The sequence below is a fragment of the Gasterosteus aculeatus genome, chromosome 9 (genome assembly GCF_964276395.1).
Source record: "Gasterosteus aculeatus chromosome 9, fGasAcu3.hap1.1, whole genome shotgun sequence".
Lineage (NCBI taxonomy): Eukaryota > Metazoa > Chordata > Actinopteri > Perciformes > Gasterosteidae > Gasterosteus > Gasterosteus aculeatus.
The window spans coordinates 2,188,803-2,203,951 of record NC_135696.1 but is presented as its reverse complement, the minus strand read 5'-3'; the positions used below and the strand labels follow the sequence as shown (position 1 = coordinate 2,203,951).

Genomic DNA, 15,149 nt, shown 5'->3' with positions numbered 1-15,149 from the left:
ATTAATGCATTCCAAAAATAAATATATTTCTAATGGTATTATGCGTGGTCATTTCTTTGTCTCTGGTATGGTTCTCTCTTTTTGCTGAGGGGACCATAGTCTAAATTATTGCATAATTTTAATTCCCCTTTAAAACATGATGTATTAGTTGTATTGGATTCGGATGGCATGACGTATTGTATCCACTGGTACTGTGATAGTATTTTGAAATACTGGAGATAAGATTTTAAAATATTCAGTCAAGGAGAGAATCTATAGAAAATATCAACTCCTCCCCACCCCAATAATGTTACTAAAGTCCCTTTTTAAGACTCACAACTTAAAGATTTCTTTGGAGAGTTGTGATAGGCATGTGTACATTAAACCAGTAATTCCAAACCTGTATATCAGGAGCAAGATAAATCTGAGAGGTCAAACAATGACTAAAAAAAGTAAAGGAAAGAAATACTGTCCCAAAATAATTATCCTGTTATTGAGGGTTTATTTCTAATTTTTTGACTTTTTTTTTCCTGAAATAATGTGTTCTGTCATCTTTGCAATACAATATAACACAATATAGAGTAAAACAATCTGAGAGGGATGAGAGAAAACCCCTCGGGGCCTCCAGCTGGCAGAAAGTAACCTCATCAAATATCTATGAGACACACAAACATGAGCTACAGCGTCGATACACAAACACACAGCGTTCCGTTTTATTATGCTGTTTATTCTCACAATTGATTACATTGACAAAGTGTACAAACAGGTGAACAGCAAACAGGAGCTGACGCATCCTTCTGTGGGAAAGGTGTGCGCTTGTTGTCGTTTAAGCAAGTGAGCTTGACGGAGACGCCGGAAGTCCAATATTGTTACCGCCATCGCCATCTTCCACCGCTCGACTTCCATCGACCCGCAAAGACCAGCGGCGGACTCCCGGCTCTCAGTACACTTTACACGGCGGAGATGAATTCCTTTATCCGCCTATTTCCTTGCGATAAGGAGCTCGTTGTAGCGCTGTGAGTAAAACGGGAACTGAGACAATGACACGGCGTCGGGAGACGTTCGTTGCCCCAACTAATAAAATCAGTATATACCTTTATAAAATAGAATAAATAAAATAAAAAATATTTCTGTTCAGTACATACAGTCGCTCTTTCAACCATCCAACGGCATGCGAGGCTGTTCACGACTTTCCATTTTCTCGAGATCAAAAGAATGCATAGATAATTGCTCAGTTAAATTCAGCATAAAACGGAATCGACAACTGTGAAACTTTCCAATCATCTCTCCTGGTTTCATTATTCGCTCTGGCATTTTTTCTTATCTACAACAATGTAACGTTATAATCACTATTTTACACTTTGGCCATTTGGTGAGTAATCAAAAGGAAGGCATTTCATTACAAGAAAATAACGAGACATTTAAAAATGAAAAGATAGCTTATAATAATGATTAATGCCAAATGTTACAATAGATTTGACGTTTTGTACACAAACATTTTGAGTAATCTGGTTCACATTTCGTCATCCTGGGCTGAATGTCCATGACTCTCCTGGTTATCTGCACTGCAGGTTAACGGGTCCAAAGCTCGGCACGGGTTGAAACTGCTCCTACGCCGTCAAGCTCCACTTCATCACATTCAGTTTTGAATAAAGGTGGTTTTAAGTATAAATGACTATATGTTTATTTCCTTTAGATCTTGCAGACCTTTGATTTTAGCGGCAAAAATGTGAAAACTGTTGCGAGCAGATTTTCATCAATTCGCTGGCGAGTTATGTGGCTGATTAAGCTAACGCTAAGTCCACAAGTCTGTTGGAAACACTCGTTAAAGGCGCCTAAAGCTTTTGTGTGAGGGGTTTTCGTAGAGAGGACGTCGCATGTGCACAGACTGTAAAACCCTCAGAGGCAAATTTCTATTTTACAGTTTTGGGCGACGGTCGGGCAATGATGATGAAGGAGCTTTTATTGCACTATTTGGAGGCGTTGAAGTGGGATATCTTATTGTGAAAGGCCAGAATTGGGGTCTTGGATATGGCGACAGCATTGATGGTCATTTTGGTGACCCTTTAACCTCTTTAGGGCAATAAGAGCGCACGGCTAATTCCCCGGCGTTAGCGTCCTTTTACCGACTCTGGTTGAGACAATTTTAACTTCCACAATTAAAACGGTATTTGGCTGAAAAGGTAAGGAGCGAACCTTTAACCTTAAACACCGCGAATCACCTGAAAACATTTCATGATCATTTTTTATCAATACTTTTACTAGAACATTAGCTGGGTGTAAACTTCCTCAAATCCAGCAGAGCGCTGAGATAAAGATATGCTTTCCTTTTTTAACCCATGAATATAGCTGACCAGCTGCAGCAAACTATTCGTGCGACGTGATATCCATTGCAGTTTACTTTAGATCAGAACACCTTTTGAAAATGTTATTAGATTTGTAAAATTGATATAAAAAAAAAGAAAAGCCTTGCTACAGACCAGCAATCCTAAAGCCTGACAGACGGGCCGGTGCAGCTAACGGCCGGTTGTCCTAGCTTAGCATCAGTCTTCTGCCTCACATTCAAAGAGAACTGCCTAAAGGTAGAACATGCCTCTATGATGTTAGTTGTAATAAACTTTGATAGTCATTACCGGGCATCCGGCCTGGTCGGATATGCGATGATGAAGAGCTAGTTGCAGCGGTACAGTGAGAAAGAGGCCATGAGGACAACAAACAGGCGTCGACCTGGGAGAGTCCTGTTATGCTAAGTGGACATGAAGTCTCTGAGGACATACATACTGAAGTCAGTCCGTCCCTGCGGCTCCTTCTCGGTTATGGCTATCGGCTATCGTTTTCCCACACGGCCAACGAAAGAAAGACAGAAGGACAACGGTAAACAGGAGGCGCATGCAGGATGTTTCGGGTGAACGGTCACCGCTCGTTTGGACCCTCCACGCCGACCCTCGCACAGCTTACGAGAAACAAGAGAGACACGGACAAACAACAACTTGGCTTCAGATTTCTAATCCTCCTGTAAGCAGCAGCAGTGTGTTTATATTCACTTTGATACGAAACGATCATGCAGGATCGGGTTAGTGTGTGCGGACTGACCACCTAATATTTCCTTCTTTAGCTCGTTAAGAATGCGTCCTTCCATCCGCCAACGCGTTATAGTCCACAGGGGGAACAGCCACTACAGACAGGACAACCGGGGGGTGACGTGGGGGGCGTGGCCAGGTGTGCGAGGTCATGCTGGCAGCACGGACACGAATACAATAAGAGCACAATGAGTCTGCTGTGCTGAGAGCAGCATTTCCTATTCCCTCCTAGTTCCTCCTCTCATCACCTCCCTCCTAGTTCCTCCTCTCATCACCTCCCTCCTCTGCACTGAGGGGGGCTGAGAGTCACGTCTATGTACACGTCTACGACATCGCGTGTTTCTCCGTGGTTGTTCCTTCTCGATGTGGATTAAAGTCTTTATTCATCTCGTATTTCGCCGGAAAAATTTGAATTTCGCCCCCGGAGCCGACAAACTCTTCAGGCAAAATTCCAATTTTAGTTCAGAGAAAGCAAAGGCGTTTCCACAAACCCTCCCCCCCCCCCGTGGTCGGCTGCGTCTTCACTGGGGTCTGGCGGTGGCGATGGGTTTCGGGGGCGGTCGTGCGACTTGTCACCATGGCAACTCTGGGTTCTGGCATGCGGGCGTTACTGCGGCAGCTCGCCGACGGGCCTCTTCTGTTTGAGGGTGTCGATGAGGGACAGCACGCCTCTCTTCACGCTGGTCGATACCCGACGCGACACCGAGTCAGCGGGGGGCAGCGAGCCGCAGGCCTTCTGGGAGGGGGGCCGGGCCACCAAGCACTTCTGGTACCGCAGCTGAAAGAGAGACGTGGCGCAGGTGATGCAGAGCTACAGCTGTGGACACCGTGGGAGAGACCGGCGCTCAATAGTAACGACTGGTGATTCCTGTCAACGTGAATCAGTGTCGCTGTGCGCGTGTGTGTGTGTGTGTGTGTGTGTGTGTGTGTGTGCGTCCATGAATCCAGCGTGACGTGTGATCAATAGACCGGCCTGCAGTCCACTAATCCTGAGACTCCCCCCACAGCAGAGGAGTACATACTGGTAGGTTGCATTACAGCAGAGACGCATTCTGTGATGGGATTATGGACGCGCAGAATAAAAAAATAAGGATTTTATTACAGTGAATCACAATAAGTACTGACGGCCACTCTAAAACGCCTCCTGTAATGCAGCAGACTTGATCCATAACTGTACTGGAAGACTTACTATATAGGAGGTGCGCTCACACCAGCAGAGCTTTTACACCCCATCACAGCCTGAGGAGGACACGCCATCCGTCAGCACGGACAAACACTCCACCACCACCACCCAAATGTAACCTCGTTCCATGCACCCTCATACAAAGTCATGCTCTTATTTCCCTCATAAGATTACAATTTATTCCAAACATTAGCTTTTGAATTATGAAGAGAAGATGGATTGGTTTGTTATTCATGATTTGCTCCTTTGTTTGGTTTTCACGGGAGTAATGCGTCGGAGATGAATCTTTTTTTGAATATGGAAAAACTCCCCACCAGTACAGCATGAACCTCTTAAAGTGGGAATAGCTTCGGGACAAAACGCCCCGTTATGTGGACGTGGGGAGGTGCAGCACGTTGCCGAGGGCCGTGGGCACCGGAGAGCTCCGTTACCCCGACGGGACAAAGAGCATCAAGAAAGTTCACATTAACAACTAATGGGACGTTATCACCCATGTAGATGCAAACCATGGCTTCTGATTGGAACTTAATGTCACCTGGTCGACTGTGTGTGTGTGTTTATGTTGTCAAGGAGGTTCAATAAGACTTGTGTGTTACTCAAAATCTTTTTTTAAAGCCGTTCATTCTTGGCATTTGTTTATTTTGATAATTTTCATCACCAAATTCAGTGTCATGCTCCCTCATCATATCCATGCAGTGGATTGGCTGCGTGTATTCAGTGACTCACCATGCAAGCCGCCTGCACAGCCTCCGACACATTCCCGGCATTGGGCTCGCACCAGAAGACGTGGCAGTCGAAGCGATGGCCGCCGGCGTCCATGACGAAGGCGAAGGTGTGCACGTTCCGCCCGACGCCCATGAAAGACAGGAATCGGACGCGACACTCGACCAGCACGTCCTCTTCGTTCTGGTGATTGATCAAGAGTCGTGGAAATGCAGATTGTGATGTCACTGGAAAGGACCTCATGGGAACCTACTCACAGGCATACAGATGTTACACATGTTCATACAGGGGAGTCGCCCAGTACGTCTGTAGCCTTCTGATAAACAGGTCCACCGGAGCATATGGCCGGCGTGCGCCTTGATGTTCAATCATTGGAATGTCAAAAGGGCGTTTTATGTCATCTGCACGGTCGGACGCCTTTAACACTTTAAATGTGTCCCATTGTTCTGGGTGGCTGGGTTCTATATTCACGGTGATGGTATAATTGGAATCTTTGCTTAGTCGGACTCGGATCTTTCGGGGGGAGGTGCTATTATCCCAATATACATGGCAGTGAATAAATGGAATCATTGGCCGAAAGCATATCGTCATATCCGGTACGATAGGTGGCGCTGTTTTCATTACAACTAGTTGTGATACAGCCATTTCCGCTTGACCTCTTCACCACTACCAACAACAACCAACAACAACATCAACATTAGGAGAAAGATGGCGAGCGGAGAGCGAGGTGAAGCTACGTCCCTCTACTGTCTGTGCATGATGTTAATAGGAGCACAGCGGATGCGAATGGCGCTATTGGCTGATTTGATAACAGAGAGAAGACGCCGTCGGGATCTCAAGCGTGCGCAAAGACGCAAAGTCCAGTTCCTCATCCGATTCACCGTTACATGCCGCAATAGTAGAACTATCGACTGGATTGGATGGAGTTATCCAGGGGTGTTAGTCGGATCGTAGTCGGACCGCACGTAGTCGGACAAAGGTGTTTACATGAAACGGATCATTCCATGACTGAGCCAGTTATTGGAATCCATGTAACCACGCTGAGTGTCAGTAAAGAAGCCCAGAGAGGCGCAGTCGACAGTAATGTGAGAGTAGCAGATACAATTTAAAACGTGGTGACTGTTGAAGGAAATAGACTCAACCGCGTGTTCCGTACCAGGCGTCATAAAGCATGTCGATCACTCAAAGGTGACCAACGCTCACGGGCCATGTAGAAATATTATCTTAGTCTGTAGCAAGTAAAGGCAGGTTCTCCAACTCCACAGAGAGACATGATTGATAACAACCTGGAAAGGAAAGTTCATTTAGAGAATAGACTGTAAATGAGATCCCTTCTGTCCACTAGGACGGCGAGAGCCATATACGTTGAACTTGCAAGACACCGGCCCACAAACCAATGGGATGTCCCGCCGACTGCGTCCTCTCATCTACATCTTTACGGTCTTTCTTGTCTAAGGAGTTGTTGGATTTATCCCGTTTCATCTGGCCGGTTCAGTCTCACCTGGTCTTTGCTGATGGTGACCGTAGCGTCGGCCACGTTGAGGGCCACGGGCGTCCAGTCCTCTCTGCTGGACGAGCCGATCAGACTGTCTATAGCCCCGTTAAGGATATCCATGCCTGGAGCAGAGCATGTTTCAACAAAACAAAATCAGAAACATTAAAATCCTACCTAAAGTCAGACGGCATCACGTCTCACCACAGCAGCAGGTGTGTGTCGGACTAACCTATTGGTCTCGCCACGGGCAGCATCCCGAGGTAGAGCACCTGAAATTTCTGGACCAGCTCCGTCTTTGGTGTGGGGAACTCTGCTGGGAGAAGCACGCGTTGAAATACATGCCAACAACCCACAATGCACCTCTGCAGAGGTCCTTCTGGCTCTTGTTCTTGTTTGGTTTAGTGCAACAAATTCTTTGTGCGTTGTCTGACATGTTGTCGTGAAGAGCGGAATGTCACGGAAAAGAAAATATTGCATTTTCGGAGCGGATCGCGTGGCTTTGCTTCCATCACTGTGGCCTCGGCAGAGCGAGCGCCCTCAGGGCCGGCGGGCCCCGACTGACCGTAGAGAAATGACTCAGCCAATCATTCTTCTCCCCGACAAGAGTGGCGGCGAGCCCGCGGGGGAGAGGGGTGGTGAGCGATGACGGGGAGCTCACTGAGAGGACACCGTGGGTCCACAAATCAGCAGCGCCAACGGGACGTTCAGTGCGGTTTTACCGACGACGTCTCCGGTCTCGCTACTGAAGCTTCTCTGCGCGTCTGAGGTGATTGAACAGCGTCTCACATGCATGACCACTAACGCCCGCCATGGCTAATGGTTCCGTGGAGGGAGCGGAATGCATTGCACACGTCTGTCGGGCTTGAATTGACACGAGTGGAGGCCGAGGTGGTTCGTATGTGACGACCGCTCAGTGCACGGATCCTTTACGAGGCGAGAGATAAACGACACGCCCAGGCGCGCTCACAGCCCCGTTAGCCCGGCTAGCTTCTCTACGGCATCGAGAGAGGAAAGGAGCGCTGTGATTGGCTGCCCACCTTGTAAAGGGAGATCTAGTCCCGCCTGCATCCTGTCCTGCAGAGAGCCCGCCATCGCTTTGGCGTTCTTTCGCTCCGTCATTATCTGGAGGAGAGACAAGCGGACACGGTTACAGAAGGGTGAGGACACGGCGGCAGAGACGTGGGGGGAGGGAAAACCCTCGAGCGGTTTCTCCACGGATACCGGCATGTCTTTTATTCTTTTTAAGAAAAAACGATTTTCAGGGACACACTATGTTCATAAACAAACTATATTATATAATATAAAATATATTAGTTTTGGAATTGTTAATTGTAAAAATTGTTATTACTTAATTATCAGGATTTTTCAAATAACATTATTTCTTAATAGTATTATTGACATTATCAATATTGTTACTAATATTATTAGAAAATGTATAATAATAATAATGAACTGAATAAATGTTATTTATCCTCACCCGGGAGCAGATCTCGTGCAGGCTGGTGGCGATGGCTTTGGCCGGCGTGTCACAGCGGAACACATGACATTTCAGGATCCTGGTGTTTTTGTCCCGCGCCACATATGCAAAGTCCCTGAGACAGAGAGGACAGCACCGGGTCAGCGAAGACGGACGGACAGAGGGAGAAAAGGCCCCACCACGGGGCCGGGGGTCAAACTACTAATCTGACAGACGGCCCTTGCAGACGGATGAGGGATGAGCTGACCTTTATCCGTCTGATGAATACAGGACACACACACACACACACACGTCGATGGACCGCTGAGACCAATAAAGCAGCGTGATGTAAGAGGGAGTCAAGTGAGTGACAGCGGGGGAGAACTTCCCCCTGAGCCCCGTGGAGAAAAACTATCTACGAGGCCGAACGGACGGAATGAGAACAGAGGGAGAGGAATGGAGGCGTGACAAATGAAACCAGCGCGCACACACACACACACACGCACACACAGACTCGCGTTCTGTGTGCATACACACACACAAAAATGATTGTAGACAGAGGAGGTCACCTTTCACTTCCCACACCTGCATGCACAACGCAGCAGGAGACGAGAACCACGAGACACGGAGGAAATGAAACAATAAGGGGTGACGGGGAGGATGGAGGGACGATATCAGGAGGAGGAATGTGTTTACCTCTCTCTGTGTCCAAGGAAGCCAGGGAGGAAATAAAGCCAGTTAGTGGAAATAAAAAAAGAGAGGGGAGAAAAGGGATCTCACACAAGTCACACAAGTTACACACAAGTTACACACTTTGTTCGGTCCTGAGACTATTTCCCAAGTAATCAAGCGTTGACGTGCAGTGCAGAAGAGCAGCAGTGCATTTTTAGGTACTTGATATTTTTTATAAATATAAAAAGAAAAAAAACTATAAGGCCACAACGTGCAGAATAAAACAGAAAAGTCAGAGGAAAAGAGAGGACTATGTCCTATCGTCATGCCGACGCCCCTGAAAACGTGAAGGTGGCCGTGAGAATCTGTTATGTCTCGATAACGAGTTTCGTGGCACATGGGTAGAGAGGATACGGTTACTACGCCGACATCACCACTTTGAGTGTGCGCGGGGGAATAAAAAAAAAGAAGGCAATCAAGCGGTTAACAAAAATAGAAAAATAAAAACAGTTTCTGCATGTCTTGCATGCTGCATTCAGCCCTGCAGCTCCTCAAACATCAACTCCAGACCCGTGACCCTCTCTCTAATCAGACGGCTGCAGCTCTCCAACTGCTCCTTCATGACAAAAGCTGAACAAAAGCAGTCGGGATTCTAGAAAAGACCTCAGATCAAAGTGCAAAGATACTCACAGTGTTAATGGCGATCTACTCCTCGGTCATACCGGCACTCCTCAACCTGTCCTGCTCCACGCCCAGAGAGCACTAAGCATACCTTCCCCCTCTGGCAGCTGCCTCCCCCTCTCTCCCCTGCCGACCCCCCTCCCTTCGCCTCCCGCTCCGCCTCCCTCTGCTGCATCCGAAGGTACTCCCAGCGCTCCCACGCTGCTGCTACATGTACGCTGGAAATGTCCCTTTTATCTGATCTTGTAAATATACTGTAACACGCAACGTTTCACACACGTGTGTGTGTGTGAGAGAGAGAGACAGAATGCTGCAGTTCTGCCCGGGCCAAGAGCTTTGAGCATTGCCTCGTGTGTGTGTGTGTGTGTGTGTGTGTGTGTGTGTGTGTGCACGTGCCAGCTCCATTATACAGCAGCGACTGACCGCTCCTGTCCTGCCGGCTCCTCTGATCAACCAACATGTCAATCGGTCTCTGAATTGGCGAGGTCACAAACAGAAAGTCCCCTCGTCGTCCCCTTTGTCCTGACCAATCTCGTCTTCATCATCCATCACCTACGCCGTCACGCTGACCCTTTCATTTCTGCTGAGCGACGTGCCATCGGCTCCATTTTGAATAAGTGACTAATCATTGAAGTGCTTGAAAACAAACACAAAGCCGAAATACGCCCTGAGCGGCGGGGACACACAGGGGAGGTGCTAGCGAGGGCTTCTGGGTAACTTGATAACTGATCCATCATGGGGGCAGGCAATAGGGGGGGAAATCGTTAAAAAAAAAGGTGGTTGCCACGGAGACTGACCTGCCGTTGTCCCGGCCGACACCCCACACACGGATGCTTGCGATTGGCTGAGAGTGGAGCAGGCCGCGGTCCATGGGGTCAACCAGGTTCAACATGTTGTTCTCCAGCACCAGGTACATGTCCTTCCCCTGCAGACACACACACACACACACACACACACACACGTTAATTCCTGCAGCTCAAGGCACAGAGAGAACAGCCATTTACAAAGTGCTTTTTCTTATACTTCCTCGGCTGCCCCTCACCTCTCCCCAGATGCCGACGGTGTCTCGGATGTCATTCTTGCAGTAGGACAGCTGCCGGATGCAGTTATTCACGGCGACGCTGCTCTTTCCGGGAGCCAAGTCGTCCTCCGCCATCTCCACCCACCCCAGAGAGCGCACGGCGAAGCACTGAGGACACAGCGGGCTGCCGTGTTAGCGTGTTTCCTCCACGTGACAGAGCTCACACACACACACCTTTCTGCAGGCCGACCAGCTTCAAGCTAAATCATTCAAACTCCACAAAGCACGTCGATGGACGGGAAGACACGTTTAGAGGAGCGAGACACACCCATCCGTCCTCGATCACTTGATCTCAGTGGTCAGTACTTTGCAGACTACGGAGCGGTCAGTCTAACACAGCAGGGATGTAGTCACACCGTGTCTCACACGCAATATAAAAAGGACACGAGAAGACCCACAATGCTCCTGTCTGAAGCACAGAGCCGTGTCACAGATGCAGACTCTGAAGATCCAGCGGTTCCCTCTGAACGGCGTTACTGCTGATTGAACCCGTTCTGCGGTAGTGAAATAGCGCCCGTGTGCACTCCATCGGTCTCTCCGCTCACGACAGAGAGGTTGCGTGTGCTACCGATCAGGCCTGCGTTTGTCTGCTATGTGAATGGGAGCTGTGACGTTCCAGAGGTGATCTGGGGTTCTTGGCCCTCGCCACTTGGGGGCAGCATCGTTTAACGCCTCAGCTTCACTCGGACGAGAGCGCAGCCTCGATGACGTAAACACCAGCAGTAAACAAAACAGGCCCGGGACATAAACAGACAGAACATCATCCCGCAGGCTGCGGCGTCCCGGGAATGTCGATTGTGCCGCGCGGTACTTAAGAGCCGGATTAGATGACCGAAGACGACCGCAGGAGATCACAACATTGGTGTTCGGCTGCAACCTTAAATTCAACACAAAGAAGTCCAATACAAAAGGCTGCTTCTTTGAAACGAGTAGTTGAAATAAGTAGCAGTTGAAGAAAATATATATATATTTTAGAAAGGGGAACTGTGTTCAAACCAAACCGGAGAACGAGGACTTGATCCGTCTTGTGTCTGAAATGCATGCGCGCTTCGTGCGGGCTCTTACTTTTGTCTCTGGGTCTCTGTTAGCGCTGCTGGACTGCTCGTCTTCCACTGCTGGACGGTTCCTGCATACAATAGAAATAGTCACACAATGTGCTCCCTGTTGTCTCTTCCAGGGAGAATTTTAAGAGGGTTTTTCCATGACGAGTGTTCCTGCCTGGATTACATTGAACAGGACACATTTCCCCAAGTAGAACATCCTGCTTCGCCTGACGCTGTTGAGAGTAACTGTGAGACACTTGCATTTTTCCTCTGCTCGCGCGTGTGTGTGTGTGTGTGTGTGTGTGTGTCTGCAGGCGTTTCACCTTAGCTTGAGTGATGCGTAGCGAAGCGTCGCGCCCTCAAACTCCTTCAGACTGGGGTCGGGGTTCACCGTGGCCGCTTGCAGGTCCTGGCGTGTACAGGTGACATTATCAGCATCAAACACAAGCCCCCCCACCTCCTTAAATCCCCCCGTCACACACGTAACCTGCAATACGCCGGCTTAAGGCGGGTCCCACGTGATGCAACAGCTGCACACAGATGAGCTCAATGTGCTTCTGATGGAACTATAGCGCTGCCGTCCCAACACCCGCATGTACGACTCCCAGGTTACATGGAGAGCGAGAGCGCACACAAAGCCGGCATTCAATGTTCTGACCACGCGCAGCGCGTGTCATCCAGCATGCACCGTGGCGCGGGAACAGCCTCGTGTGCATGGGGGGCATGCTGCATGGGGGGGGGGGGGAGGGTTCAGTCACGCCTGCGCGAGGCGAAAGACGGCAACGGTTCGTGGGCGAGTGAAGAGGGACACCCTTTGTGTGTGTGTGTGTGTGTGTGTGTGTGTGTGTGTGTGTGTGTGTGCGTTCGGGTCGATCAGCCGCACATGCTCCGTACACGAGAGGGGTGAGTTTGCGGCACCGCGCGGCGCGTGCGTTGTACTTGCCTTCCACACCTCACTATCAATCTTTCCGCCAAAATCACTCCACACCCGTTTCTACACGGCAGCGTTCAAACACACCCATGGTGGCGGTGGGGGGGGGGGATAAGAAAGAGAAGAAGGGGATGTTGAGATGAGACGCTGTCCGTCAAACTGCTTCCCGCTGCTGACGGTGGAAGGTGAACAGCGCACGCAAACGGCCCCCGTTTGACTCCAACCCCTCGTCTCTTACTTTGTTCTATCCAATAACAAGGCAACGATCTTTTTTGGGGGGGGGGTGAAAATGATGCAAATAATAATAATAATAATAGTGATAATTTCTATGCAGTTTGCGAGATAGAAAGTCTCATTATGTACAGATTTTGTGTAACAGCTGCTGATGAATGTACACCAACCGAACAGAAACACGTCCCTGAGCAAACTCTCTCCTCGCTGCTCTGTATGTGACACAAATAAACAGGGAAGTACTTTCCGTCTGTAACAAACACAATTCACGCACAGGAAAAAACGACATCAGGCCCGTCGGGGCGACGAGAGAGAGAACCGCAGCGCAGCGGAAAAGGACCATACCTTGTCCTCGTCCTCGAGAAGCAGGGAGTGGCACTCGGGATCGGGCATCCCCTGCAGGGGTGAGGAGCGGGGCTGGGGAGGGGACAGAGAGGGAGCCAGGGAGTGATGAAGGCAGATCACATCATGTGCAGGCCAGAATGACATTTTTGGCAACCATCTATCTGTCAACATCCGTCCATTCCCCCTGGATGTCTTATGGACACCTCCCTGCGGCCTCGCAGGTCTCCCCTCCGTCTTTCTTGCACCGGCGACTGGCCCGGCTGCCTGCGTGCCCTCGTCTCCCTCCTCCCGGTGGTCTGAGTGTGCGGTGAAAGCGCCGGCGGGACTCACAAAGTAGCAGCTGTTGACGAAGCCGCACGTGGCGAGGGCGGGTTCGTGAGCGGAGAGCGGCTCCGCCGAGCTGTCGGAGGTGGTGCTGCCCGAGCGGGTCGAGCCCCTGAAGAAGACCTCTGCCTGGCACGCCTGCAAGTGCGAACACACACAAACACACACACAAACACACACAGTGGATTCAGGAGGACTGTAATTTGTTTCAGCAAAGTGGCGACCCGAGCGTGGTGGTGCATCGAGTCCCTTTGGGCACCCGGAGCAGCCGGTGGTTCCCGTCCCTCACCTCGTGGTCCGGGGTGGGCGAGGGGCTGAGGGAGCCCGGGGAGTGCTTGCGTGACGCGGAGGCCGCTTGCTCGCCCGGCGCCGGGGGCTCGGCCCGCCCCGGGGGTCCCGCGCTGGCCGCGGGTCTCTCCCATTGGGTGGTGCCAGTGGGGATGTGCCAGTAGTAGACGCCGGCCATGTCCGTGATCTTCTTCCATCCCGGCGGGAGGTCCGTGTCCGTCTGGAACGACTGCTCGCTCCAGATATCTGGGGGGGGGGAAAGTCATAGACCTCTTGGGTACTTGTCTTACAAGTGCGCACAGACCCACACACACACACACACACACACGCTGGACAAGATCAACAGCTGACTGGGGTTACCAGTATCGGCTGCAGCGGTCATTCAGTCTCAACAAAATCAGAAAACTAAAAAGGGACCAACACATTTGTGCCATTTTGTTTTCCGGATCAAGAAAACAGGCCTCCAGTAGTATAAGTCGCCTCTGAAAATTCACCCTGCTCTCAATTTGACTTGTTCACTTATGAGCGTTACACACACACGTCAAAGCATCAGTGTTGCAAACGCAATTTATTCTGCATATCCCTCAAAAAAAAGGTATTAACAAAACACAAACTGCAATAAAAAATACCTGCACTGCACTGTTATTTAAATTCTAAACTTCCCTTTTCTAACACAACGAATCGGCAGCATAGGAGGAAGACGGCCGTTGCCATCATCTATTTGACAGTAATGGAATGTGACGAAAACACACACACACACACACACACACACACACACACACACAGATTATTAGATCCCTGCTTCTTCTCTCACTCGTGTACTAAATGTCATCTCATCTGAAGGTTGCAGTTTCCTGGCAGTCGAGCTGGATGAAGTACACACACACACACACACACACACACACACACACACACAGAACTATTGATGGCTTGTATTTGTGTGTGTGACGTTGGAGTAGCAACTCAATAAAGGTGATATATGCTCTGAGGTGTGTGTGTGTGTGTGTGTGTGTGAGAGATATGAAGAGTTTTGAAACTGCTGACCATGTAAACTCAGCGCCTGTTGCCATGGCAGCAGGCCACATGTCACCATGACAACTGGGAGGACCAGACCCACAGTTAATAAGGGTCTTTAGCGTGTTTAATGCTAACAGATATGGCTCACACGTGTGGAGAAACGCACAAATGTCCCTGGCAGACATCCCCATGAGCGAGGAGCCGTGACGCAAAGCCTTCTGGGACTTGTCTTTGATGAGCAAAGAGAAATAGGTCAGAGCAAGAACTAGACAGAGGACCTGTCTGCTGAGTCGGGGGGACGGGGGGGCCAGCATGACATGCACTGGATGTAGATTTAAGCATGTGCGTACATAAAGTGGGTGGAGGGGGGGGTGGGGTGGAGAGACCACTGGACGGTGCACCGGCCAAGTGAGTCGCACTCTGTGTCAACCAGACGGGAGAAGCGACGGCGCCGGGTCGCTACGTAGCACCCGGCCTGCGGTAGCCCCCCCGTTAGCATGCAGCTCCTCTCCGGAGCCGAGTGGAGCGCAGAGGGGGAGGGAAGAGCAAAACACATACACATGTTGGCTCTGTCAAACAGCGCGCGCACACACACACACACACACACACACACGTGCACA

General features: G+C 49.9%; 1 protein-coding gene across 7 annotated transcripts in view; it reads right to left on the bottom strand.

The window, feature by feature from the left end:
* Positions 1-685: 685 nt before the first annotated feature.
* Positions 686-15,149, bottom strand: part of apbb2b (amyloid beta (A4) precursor protein-binding, family B, member 2b) — a 30,243-nt gene continuing 15,779 nt past the window's right edge. Inside the window, exons 5-18 of one of the 7 annotated variants that reach the window (XM_078080099.1) lie at positions 13,514-13,758; positions 13,231-13,362; positions 12,901-12,972; positions 12,337-12,387; positions 11,717-11,802; positions 11,416-11,476; positions 10,312-10,458; positions 10,067-10,194; positions 7,938-8,052; positions 7,498-7,582; positions 6,690-6,773; positions 6,467-6,582; positions 4,969-5,214; positions 686-3,837 (exon numbers count right to left, since the gene is read on the bottom strand). In XM_078080099.1, the coding sequence (XP_077936225.1) occupies positions 3,667-3,837; positions 4,969-5,214; positions 6,467-6,582; positions 6,690-6,773; positions 7,498-7,582; positions 7,938-8,052; positions 10,067-10,194; positions 10,312-10,458; positions 11,416-11,476; positions 11,717-11,802; positions 12,337-12,387; positions 12,901-12,972; positions 13,231-13,362; positions 13,514-13,758 (1,739 nt within the window). In that variant the 3' untranslated portion in view covers positions 686-3,666. The remainder of the gene's footprint in view (positions 3,838-4,968; positions 5,215-6,466; positions 6,583-6,689; positions 6,774-7,497; positions 7,583-7,937; positions 8,053-10,066; positions 10,195-10,311; positions 10,459-11,415; positions 11,477-11,716; positions 11,803-12,336; positions 12,388-12,900; positions 12,973-13,230; positions 13,363-13,513; positions 13,759-15,149) is intronic. The other 6 variants (XM_078080102.1, XM_078080100.1, XM_078080103.1 and 3 more) reach the window with 6 other exon arrangements.